The sequence below is a fragment of the Suncus etruscus genome, chromosome 3 (genome assembly GCF_024139225.1).
Source record: "Suncus etruscus isolate mSunEtr1 chromosome 3, mSunEtr1.pri.cur, whole genome shotgun sequence".
Taxonomy (NCBI): Eukaryota; Metazoa; Chordata; class Mammalia; order Eulipotyphla; family Soricidae; genus Suncus; species Suncus etruscus.
In genome coordinates, this window is record NC_064850.1 from 5,507,035 (window position 1) to 5,519,077 (window position 12,043).

General features: G+C 37.1%; 1 protein-coding gene across 1 annotated transcript in view; it reads left to right on the top strand.

The window, feature by feature from the left end:
* Positions 1-10,661, top strand: part of SLC38A6 (solute carrier family 38 member 6) — a 54,424-nt gene extending 43,763 nt beyond the window's left edge. The window contains exons 10-15 of the mRNA XM_049770265.1: positions 1,283-1,362; positions 1,782-1,882; positions 8,484-8,608; positions 10,021-10,165; positions 10,258-10,352; positions 10,525-10,661. Coding sequence (XP_049626222.1) covers positions 1,283-1,362; positions 1,782-1,882; positions 8,484-8,608; positions 10,021-10,165; positions 10,258-10,352; positions 10,525-10,605 — 627 coding nt within the window. The 3' untranslated portion in view covers positions 10,606-10,661. The remainder of the gene's footprint in view (positions 1-1,282; positions 1,363-1,781; positions 1,883-8,483; positions 8,609-10,020; positions 10,166-10,257; positions 10,353-10,524) is intronic.
* The last annotated feature ends 1,382 nt before the right edge of the window (positions 10,662-12,043 follow it).

Consider the following 12,043-nt stretch of genomic DNA (forward strand, 5'->3'; position numbering starts at 1 on the left):
TGTGCAGCATCATCTTCACTATCCTCAGATTTTAGATGAGAAATCATTCTCTGGCAGGAAGTCCCACATCTTTGACACTGCAGAGCCCTTTATGTGCTTAAGATTCTGATAGGGTAATTGGCCAGACAAGTTAAACACTAGATGGAGGTGAATATATGATTTGAACTCTCATGGCTCTAATCCAGCCTCGGGAAACACTATGGCCTCCCAGCCATACTCTCAAGTAGTTCAGGAGGCCTTAAGTTTCTCAAGGAAAGTCTTCGGTCATCTGGAACTTCTTATGCTAAAGAACCTAAAGATGAAGGTTTTTTTTTGTTGTTGTTGTTGTTGTTTTTATTTTTCTCAGAATAGAAAAGAAAATATAAAATTATCACCATTTTGTAGAGAGGCTTTTTTTTTTAACTTAAATGGTAACTTTTGTTTGCTTAGTAACTTCCTCTATTAAAGTTCTTTTTTTGTTTTTGTTTGTTTGTTTGTTTTTTGTTTTGATTTTTGGGCCACACCCTGCGTCACTCAGGGGTTACTCCTGGCTCTCTGCTTAGAAATCGCTCCTGGCAGGCATGGGGGACCATATGGGATGCCAGGATTTGAACCACCATTGGTCATGGCTTGGCCGCTTGCAAGGCAAAAGCCCTACTGCTGTGCTGTCTCTCCGGCCCTCTATTAAGTGTTCTTACAAAAATGAGGGATAAAAATAAAGAAGAAAGTTTGCTAAAATATTTCAGTGGTTCTCTCAAAATGTTTTAGTCTATGATTCATTCCCATTGAAAAGATCCTAGTGATCAATGATGCCGATAATTCTTAAGAGGTGACTAATATTTTCAGTCTTCCATTGCATAAGTTGATGAAAGTAGGTTCAAAGCATTAACATTATTGCAGATGAAAATAATAAGATAATATGTACATAGGAAAGTCTGAGAATTGCATTTAGTAAGATCCTTTCTAGATATTCCATAAACATCTCACATAATTGTTTTAATCTCTAACTAAATAGTATTAAACAAAAATAGGAAAACAGTGGTTTAGTGAAAAACAACATGATGTTCACATGTTTAGTGAAAACAACCGAGTATTTTGTCTAATGCCAAATTAAATTGCCTGTTTAATTATCAGGAAAAATATCTGCTAATAAACATAATTGTGTCTTTTTAAAAGATCTCTAAAGATATAGTTCATGAAATATGAACTTTATCAAATTTTCTTTTACCAAGAACCAAATATATTGCCAAATATAATAGTTGCAAGTCGCATTTAATGATTTTATCTTTTTACATTTTTTCAGAGTGCCTATGCCATACCAACCATGGCCTTTTCATTCCTCTGTCATACATCAATATTGCCAATATACTGTGAACTTCGAAGGTATTTCAATGTCCCAGGGTATTTTAAATGTATTCACTGTCTTTTTGAACTTGTAGAACTTTCTGATTGAATATTTCCTTTTGTTAGTATTACTTTCGTCCTATCACTGAATCATATGTGTTATTTTAAGACAAAAGAACCAAAATTTAAATAACCCCTGAGCACTGCCAGGTGTGACCCACAAAAAAAAAAAAAAATTGTTTTGTTGAGAACTTTTCCTAAAATTGTAATATTTGTGCAATCTCAAATCATGAATTCCAGTGTTTAGAAATGTGTATGTCTCTGTCATAATTATTCAATTATCCTCTAGCCTGACTTGAAGGATTTTTTTGTTGCTGTAGATATTTTGTTCCTTTATTATATGATGGTAAAAATAATTATTGTGTTGTTGTATTGTCCTCATTTTTTACTTTTCTTAGGCCTTCAAAGGAAAGAATGCAGAATGTAACAAATACAGCAATTGCTTTAAGTTTTCTCATTTACTTTATATCTGCACTTTTTGGATACCTCACTTTTTATGGTAAGTAATTTTCCTGAATATCGATTCCAAAATAAATTGATCTATTGTTGATGTCACACACCTGAATATGAATTCTGTTCCAGCATTTCAATTAGTAAATTTTCTTTGTTCAAGTAACATAACTAGAATTCAAGTAGGACAGTGGTGACTCCAGATAAAGATTGAATTTTCGGGGCTGGTGAGGTGGCGCTAGAGGTAAGGTGCCTGCCTTGCAAGCGCTAGCCAAGGAAGGACCGTGGTTCAATCCTCCGGCATCCCATATGGTCCCCCCAAGCCAGGGGCGATTTCTGAGCGCTTAGCTAGCAGTAACCCCTGAGCATCAAAAGGGTGTGGCCCCAAAAAGCAAAAAGCAAAAAAAAAAAAGATTGAATTTTCAACATCTGGAGAGGCAAAGGCAGTTGCTTGGCATTTGGCTGACTGCCCTCAGTTTGCTCCCTAACACTGCATCTGGACCCCCAAGCACAAGAGGAGTAATCCCTGTGCACAGAAGCCAGGTGAAGTCCTGACTCTTGCTGGCTATGTCCCCCAAACCAATTTTTTCTTCAAACTTTAAGATTAGCAACTTAATATGAAAATTTTTGAAATTTAAGTTAAACCTCAGACTTAAGGATATTGATGTCTTTCTACAAGAAAATTTTGTGTGGTTGTGATTTTATTTTATTGAGAATGTGATATAACCTACTGGTTCAGTAATTTTAGGGGTTCGGAAAGTCAGTTATCTTAATTGAAAAATAGCTAATTAAGAAAGAAAGAATATTTTGAGGGCTGGAGTGAAAATAGCAGGTCAGACCCTTGCCTTGTATATGCTGACATAGATTTGATCCCCAGCTCTCCTGGTCCACCAGGAGCGATCCCTGAGTGCAGAGCCAAGAGTCAGCCCTGAAGCTCTCAGGATGTGGCTTACCACCAAAAGAGAATTAAACAAGAAACAAAGAAGGGGTGCATTTATATTAGACTATGACATCCACGTAGATATCAGAGAGCTCTGCCATCAAACTTGATTCACGTGATGCTAGTAAGAGATAATAAGTGGTCCAAGTCAACAGAACTGGAGAGTTGGACTACAAAATTGAGCTTACCTTGGAGAGGATTTAGAAGGCAGAGGTCTTTGGGCACTAATGGAGAGGCACAGGCACTCTGGTGGTGGTTGTGGTGTTGCAAGGTGCATGCATGGAACTATTCTTACAAGTATTGCAACAGATGTGCACCAGGTCCTGAGTGTATGACATGACCTCTCAATTGCTGAAAGCTTTCTTTTAAATTCCTAAAATAAGTTAGTTCTTTTATTTATTTTTGACTCATTTATTCTTTTGATGAGAATCACCTTAAACCAAACCATTTAGAATCTAGAGCAACAGGGTACAGAATGAGCTCAAAGAGCAAGAGTCTGTTCTTTACATTCACGAGGCCTCAAATTCGATTCTTAGCCTCAGTGGCCCCTAAGCACCATGGAGGTGCCTCCTGGACCCCAAGAATTCTGGGCTTAATCACTGAATTTCCTGGCTTGGTTGGAGTGGTTCCCAGGCCTCCTCAGCATTGCTTGGTAATCTCTCCCTACCCCCCACCCCCAAATAGAACAAGAAAATCATTCTAAATTATCATTTAATATACAAACACATTACAACACATTAGGCTCAATTTGTCAAATACTTGAATACGCTTTTTATTCGATAAGTGCTTTTATAACAACTCTCCAAATAAAGAACTACTATTACTTGGGTGATATTTAGTTGTTAGGACTGATTTCATAGCTGATGTCTTTCTGCATGTGTTTTGGGTTTTAGGCATCCCTGGTAGCTTTTAGTGGTGCTTTGCTTATTATCTTCCAGTGTTTTCAAGTCAGACAAGTTTACTTGTATAGCTACTTTTCTTAAACCTGGTAGAGATTTTTTAAATCCAATAAATGTGGTTTAAACAAACTTCCCTATTGAAATTAGCTCTGTGACCTTGAAAAGAATTCTTCACTGTGCAGTATCTTCACCTCCTAAGCTGTATCATGAGAATAGGCAAAAACAAAACAAAACAGGGAGGAAATGAGATCTAGTAAAACCTGTTATAGTCTCTGGTATATGACTTCATAAATGAGAGTTACTGCTTGTAATATATTATTATTATTATTATTATTACCTTTATTTATTTTATATTTTTGTGCTTTTTTTTAGCACTGTGTTTCACTTCTTATTCTTAAATGAAATTAAATTTAGATAAATGTAACTTTAACATTTTCCTAGAACTTTGTAAGATATTTTGATTGTACCATCCAGTCTTACTGTCCTTCTCAAGCTAGTTTTATGTTATTTCAACAGCAATAAAATTATTCAGAATATAAATTATTCAGAATATAAATCTGTTCTTACATTGCTGTGCTGCTGTAGGATACAAGCAGCAGAATTCTGTGTATTCCATCAGGAAAAGTATTAATTTCACCACAAGCATGGTATCCTGCTGGGCACACCTTAACGAGAATTAAACTGTTAAGCTCTTTGATCATTGGTGAGAAATCAAAATTCCTAAAGCATAAACTCTAGTCTGGGTTATTGTTTTTGTAAGTTTTTCTGCAGACTTGGGCTTAATAATTTATAAGAAAGTTTAAATTGAAAAGAGATGTAGAGAACAGATGGATACTAATAACATTTATTGGGCTATCATTTATTTGTATTTTACACACATTGCCTAACCCAGTTATTAGAGTCCTACAAGGTGTATACAGGTTCATATAGATTGAGTCTTTTGACCAGAAACCCACAACTAGTAAATAAAGAGTTGGGATTTGAGCCCCAAACTGTCTCCAGAGTCAGCACTTAATTGCTACTCTGCCTCTTTAGCAATAATGCTTCCCAATAAAATTCAAAGTTTTTGTCAAAATGTGGTTTTGGATAAATCTGGCCCACTTCGGCTTCAAGCATGTCTGTATATTCATCTGTCCAGCTACCTGCTCTCCTCGAATGCAGAAGCCAATCAGATCAGGCAGATGAGATGTTTCCTAGCAGTTTTCCTAGATTTTCAAGGAAAGCTGTTATATTGTCTCTGACTTAATCTTCCACCAAAGTAAGATTTTCAGAGTATTCATGTTTTATAAAGGGGAGAAGTACATGCTAAGAAAAATCATGTAGTAGATAGGCAAGTGATATAAAGGTGAATAGAAAGGCACCCTTCTCAAAAGCCAGAGATGTAGGTATTAATTTGCTGTTCACAGTGGTTCTTTCTGAGGCTGTTTTTGTTTTATTTTAATTTTTTTAGTTTTGGGGGGACAGGGATTTGGGCCACACATGTTAGCACTCAGGTATTACTCCTGGCTCTGTACTCAGAAATTGCTCATGGCGGGCTCTGGGGACCGTATGGGTTACTGGGGTCCATCTTGGGTTGACCATGTGCAAGGCATATCACTGCTATCAGCCTGGTCCCTGGGGCTGTTTTAAATCATAACCAAAGGTTCTAGTAGTTCTTAATCTTAGAAGGAAATTGCTTTATTCATCCTAAGGCCTTTTCAAAAGACTGGTTAAGTCTAGCTTTTCATTTACAGATTAAAACCCAACAAGGTGAAGCATGCTCCCACATAATGAGTGGCAGTCTCCTCAATAAACCTGTGATCTTCCTGCTACTCTGTGTAATCTTTATTACTCTCCTACCTTGTTTGACAGTGTGGTTTGAACGGGACAAACTCAAGAGCATATGTATCACAAAGATCACCACCAGGTCCTTACAAAGATTCATACTATGGAATTCAGTGTAGCATATTATACTCTATGCCTTACATATAATAAGACTCCTATAAAAACAAAATTGGTTCAGAAGAAAGGTTTTTATTCTTGGAAAGTATAAAGTAGACATTAAACATATTTGGAATTTGTTAGATGTCTAGTTCTCCAGGCTTGTGTAACCACTTAGCAGCCTTTTATCCAGGTTTTCAAAACCTAGTTAATATCTAAACTTTGTCAGATTGAAGGGACCTATAAGTACAGACCTAGATTAGTCATAGTGGCTCTACTTACAGAATTGAAAGCATTGTAAGGTAAGAAAATGTCCCCCTTTAGTGAACCAGGCCAATGCCTAATTAAATGGTATATATTAAAAGGCCTACAAGGTTGTTAAGCAGTAAGTGTTAATAGCTCTTTTTTATGATTCATAAAATGGGAATAAAATGCTTTGCCATATTTCTCCAGACTCAGAAATATCTCGCAGATTTGGAAATAGAATCCAGATTTGGGGGCTGGAGTAACAGTATAACATGTAGGGCTCTTGTCTTCTATACAAATAGCCCAGATTTAGTCCCATATGCTCCCCAAGTCCCACCAGGAGTGAAGCCTGAGCACAGAGCCAGAAGTAAGTCCTGAGCACCACTGGGTGTGACCCAGAAACAAACAAAAAATAGAATCCAGATTTCTTGGGTTCTAGAACATCTTCCATATTTCTTCTCTAAAGTCCTTATCTGAGAGGGTAAATAGGTGGTTGGTATTTTTTGGGTCATCAAAGCTGCCATCTTGGTTCCCTAAGCCTGGTGGGACCCTGCATTGCTTCCCCACAGTCACGGTCGCAGTTTGATGTTTTCTGTGTCCTGTGCAGGCGTTCCTTGACTAGGAGGAGTGTATGGCCTCCCTTCACTGGCTCTTTGTCTTTGACTCTCTTTCTCACCTGACTTCTAGGTCCAAAAGGCTCCTGGTCTGATTCCTGCATCCTTGTTGCCTCTTTGGGCAGGTTCAGCCACTCTTCGAGATTTCTTGGAACTACGTAATCTATTAGTGCCACATTATGTAAGGGGTGTCTCTAACACCACTGGGTCCTCTTCTATTTTCATTATCATTATGAATCATTATCATGATTTTAGTTCAGATTCTTATCATCCCCTCGGTAATTCTGATAGTAGCTTTCTAACTCCTAATCCCTATGTGGCTCTCTTTTTCTTCCAAGCTGTCTTCCTGCTTAGTTTCAATTGTAATTTTCTTTTTCTTCATCAGTTATTGATTATATCTCTTTACCCAGTCGCGTCCAGTCATATGAAGAACTTTATTATTAAGTCTTCATTGCATTTCTTACTGCCCAGTGATGTCTTTGTTCTAAGCTTATTATTTGAGCCTCTGGAGTCCTGGACTAATAAGACTCTGTCCCTTTACTCCTTAAGGGATTCTGTTTGTACTGGTTCTTGCTCCTAAAAAATCCTCTTCTCCCACAGCTTTGAATGCTAGCACAGAAACAAGCTCTTAATGCTCTCAGTAACTCTGTATAGGTTGTTATATTGTTGTCTCCATTTTATAGGCATAAGAAATGAAAGGTTCAGAGAAGTTACAAATACCAACTGCTAGTGGATAGTGAAATCTAAACATAGTCCTTTGTAGTTCTAGAATTCAAGCTCTTCATGCTATAGTCATGCTGCTGTATATCATGCTCCTCTATATCATGAAGACTCTCCCTAAGACTTTCTGTATTTCTTCCTTTCATACCCAAACCTTTTCCTGGTCAGAATTACAGTAGCTCTTCATTTGAACCTACTGCTGTTCTGAGTACATTCTTTTATTTACCCCTTTAAATTTTAAGATTTATATAAACGAAGGTGTATTTGATTTATTTTTTTCTTTTTTAATTCCCCCTAGAACAACTTTTCCAAAATTTACACTCTATTAAAAGAAAGGCTTTCTCTTTTCAGTGTAAACTGACCTTTCTATAATGAATTATTTTAGTGAACCCTCTTCATACAATATCCTAGTCTGGCTTTTAGTGAAGACACTGTGAGATTGGAAGGAAACACCAAAGAGCATGTACAGATCCTGTCGTTGACTACCACACAGGGCTGTCCTGGAAGCCATTTCTCTAAAAATACATCCTTTTTGGGGCCAGAGCAATAGCAGAGCAGTAGGGCTTTTGCCTTGCATGCGGCCAACCTGGGACAGACCCAGGTTCAATCTCCATATCCCGTATGGTCCCCTGTGCCTGCCAGGAGCCATTTCTAAGCCCAGAGCCAGGAGCAACCCCTGAGCACTGCTGGGTGTGGCCCAAAAACAAACAAAACAAAACAAAAACCAAAAATATGAATGCATCCTCTTTGTACTAAAGATGAATGTACAGGAGGAAATGTTGAATAAGTTGCTCACATGTACAAAAACTGTCCAAAATTCTCAAAAAACAGCATAGAGGAAAGGTTATTGACTTTGGCCAAAAAAAAAAAAAAATGTGAGAGTGTGACTGTTCCAACTCTGCTTCTTGTGCCATGTGGTCTTCGGCAAGCCAGTTAATATTTTTCAGCCCGCCTGAATATTTTGCATTGTTATTATTAGAACCAAATTCAGTAGTACATATGGGAGTACACATTTTACAAAACAGCATAAATATTATTCTGAACCTTTAGACGCTGAGAAATTTCTCTAGGTCTTCATTAGTTTAGTTTGTAAGTTTGTGCTGCTTTCTAAGTTTCATTGAAAGAAAGGAGACTAGGTTTCAAGAACTACTAATGGATTTTGTCTTCTATCAGCAAGAAAAAAGACCAGGGATGAATTTGGTCCAAGGGATCCAACTCTGTTAAAATACTTTTGTGGAAAGGAAAATAAATTTCACAACTCATCTTGGTAGTTTCAATGTAATGTTTCTTATTTTCTGTTGTAATTTGTAGACAAAGTGGCATCAGAACTACTGCAAGGCTACAGTAAATACTTACCTCATGATGTCGCCGTTATGACTGTGAAGTTGTGCATCCTGTTGGCTGTGCTTTTGACAGTCCCTCTAATCCACTTCCCTGTAAGTCCTCTTAAAGGTTTTGTTGGTGGGTCTTGTGGCTCCCTAATACGGTTGGGCTAATTCTTTGCAGACCCGAATGTTTGAATCACATCTCGTCGTGTATATCGTATCCATTTGTCAAGTCATTGATCAAAGTCCCTTCATCCTCGCAGATGGCCCCATGAAAGGACCAAAATAACAGTTAACCACTAAGCTAATTTGCGCTCTTGGAGATTTTGTTGAGATTTACGCTCTTCCCGGGCATTGTTTCCAATTTACAGTCTAGGGTTCTGCTAAAGTTTTTGGATGTTTTCCCTCCCTTCGATTCTGTATTCCGTTTTCAAAAGAATGTGCATGAAGAGGGGGGAAAAAGTCAGGTCAGCAAAAACTAAGCGGCTTCGGGTATAATGTGAATTTATTTTTACATGGACATTCTAGTCCAAGCTTAGTTGAAATAGCTTATTTGACCTAGAATTTTAATTTAAGGAGCAGAACGAACTTTATTATTCTGCTTTTTAATTGCTATATGTAGGAATCTTGGGAATTTCTGAGATGAAAACAAAGCTTTGGATTTAATGCTTCTTCTGTCTGGATACCTTGAATCTAACCAGCAAGTGCATTTACTTAAAAGGGAACCCCTGGAATTTTTCTACCTCCCTTCTGTGCGGTGGGAGACATCTGCTGGGATGACATCCGTGACTGTGACTGCCTGCTGCCCACGTTAGCAGTGGGAGGTGTCATGAACTGTGTCATTAACTGTCATATTTTCATGGTGTGAAAAAAAATCAAATAATATAGTAAGTGGTAGGATTTCTTTTTCCAATTAAGCCTTTTGTTCTTTCACCCGTTCCTTTTAATGGAAACACTTCTCTAAGATTTTATCACGAGGGTGATTATTGGTAATTTTCGAAACCTTTCCATCTCAAAAATATTTTCAAACTTTTTTGTAGATTTAAAATATTTGAGCAGTGGAGTTTATAACCAGCAGTACTCAGAGCTTACCCCTGACTCTGTGCTTGGGAATCATTCCTATCATGGTGACTCAGAGGGGCCATCGACAGTTCCTGGGATCTGTCCAGGGTTAGCAACATTCAAGGCAAGCACCCAAATTTAAATAATTTTCATGAATTCTCTGCACATATGTTTATGTGTTTATGAGTAATAAATACGTTATGATAGTTGATGTTCTGTTTTGGAACTTGTTTCTTTATGCAAATATTTTGACTTTGACAGTCTTCCCCGTTTCTGTTTGGTTTTGGTTTTTAGTTTGGGAGGGACGCATACAGTTGGGAGTCGCTGCACTGTAGTTCTTAGGGGACCATATAGTTCTGGGCCTTCCACATGCAAAACAGGCACTGAGGTCCTTTAAGCTATCCCCCCTCCTCACCTACTGTTCCTTTTTGATTACATCTGTTTCTGTTTCTTTTTTATAGGCAAGGAAAGCCTTAATGATGATGTTCTTCTCCAATTTTCCATTTTCATGGATTCGTCATTCTTTGGTCACTCTAGCACTCAATATTATCATTGTTTTACTTGCAATATATGTTCCTGATATTAGGAATGTTTTGGGGGTAGTTGGTAAGTTTTATATTTTTAAAAAACACTATCAGAGAATATATTAAATTTAGCCTCACAACTGAATCTAACTTTTATTTTCACTTCCTTCTTAGGTTCAAGTACATCGACCTGCTTGATTTTTGTATTCCCAGGACTATTTTATCTTAAACTTAGCAGAGAAGATTTTTTGTCATGGAAGAAACTTGGGGTAGGTTGGTTTTATTTGTTGATTTTTTAAAAAATTCTGTTTTAAGAAATAATCTGTTATTTATAATTTTATCTATATCAAGACAGTTTATTTTAAATTATAGCAATTACTTGTGAGGCTTGGGGTTTTGAAGTACTTTTAACTACTCTATCTTTTTCCTTATTTCTTGCAGGCTTTTATTTTGCTCATTTTTGGAATTTTGGTTGGGAGTCTTAGTTTAGCACTTATCATTTTTAATTGGATTAAAAAATGAAAGATGTTTGGCCATGTCCTATGAAGATATACCTTCGTACACATTAATTCTGGAAAGTGCATTAAATTAATACTCTTTATGTGAGTAAACATTTTTGTAAACATTGGAAGTGGAACAAAATGGGACGGGAAAGGGGAAAGTGTAAATAACAACAATTGTAATTAAAATAAACTCAAATGTTCTTAAATATATTAACTAAAGATTTCATCTTTTTTTTAATTTGTGCACTATTTAGGATAGTTTTAATGTTTACAGAAATATTGAATGGAAGAGTCAGAATTTTCTTAGTATTCCCCTTAACACACTCGTAGCTTCTTACGTTCTTTTTTTTTTCATATTTTTATTATATTTTATTTCAACATGGTTACAATAGTGCTACTTTGTGTACTGTTTTGTTTTTTAGGGGTTAGAAAACCTGCAATTAATATTTATTACCTTAATCTCTAAGCTTTTCCACAATATTGAAGAAAAAATCTTTCTTAATAGCTTCATATGATCAGAATTACCCTGATACAAGAGCAGACATAATATTTATAAGCAACTAATATACCTGATGAACAGACACAAAATATTAACCACTAAATAAAAATATTTTTATTCACAAAAAGGGAAGAAATGGGAATCCTAATTAATAACTTTTTTGAGGCCAACATTAATTACACTAATACCAAAATAATACATAAATATTGCTTCTTACGTTCTTATAACATCTTGCGTTTGTGTGGTACATTTGTGGTATTTCACGAAGCGACATGATGTGTTGTTCTTATTAACTAAAATCCATAGTTTACAATAGGGTTCATTCCTGATGCAAGCATTGGTGACCTCTGAATTTTGTTTGTTTTTTTTTCTGGTTTTTGAGCAGCCACACCAGCAACCCTTAGGGTTTGCTCCCAACTCTGTGCTCAGAAATTACTCCTGGCAGACTCAGGGGATCATATGGGCTGGCTGAATGCAAGGCAAATACCCCATCCGCTGTGCTATCGCTCAGGCCCTGTACCTGACCTTTTGACTATCTAAAAGCTGTGATCTTCTAAATGCCATATAGTTTGAGTCATACACTCTCTACCAGTGATGGCTAACCTTTGGGAGCCCGAGTGTGCCCAAATTGCCGCACAAAACCAGAGAATTTCCTCGAAGTACCAGCACGTCAATTAAACCTTAATAACAAGATTTTAGGGCCTGGAGAGATAGCACAGCGGCGTTTGCCTTGCAAGCAGCTGATCCAGGACTAAAGGTGGTTGGTTCGAATCCAGGTGTCCCATAGGGTCCCCCGTGCCTGCCAGGAACTATTTCTGAGCAGACAGCCAGGAGTAACCTCTGAGCATCACCGGGTGTGGCCCAAAAACAAAAACAAACAAACCCACAAGATTTTAGTATCTAAAAACTCTTTATAAATTTTATAAATTTATTAATTGCGGACCTTCCCGCGTGCCAG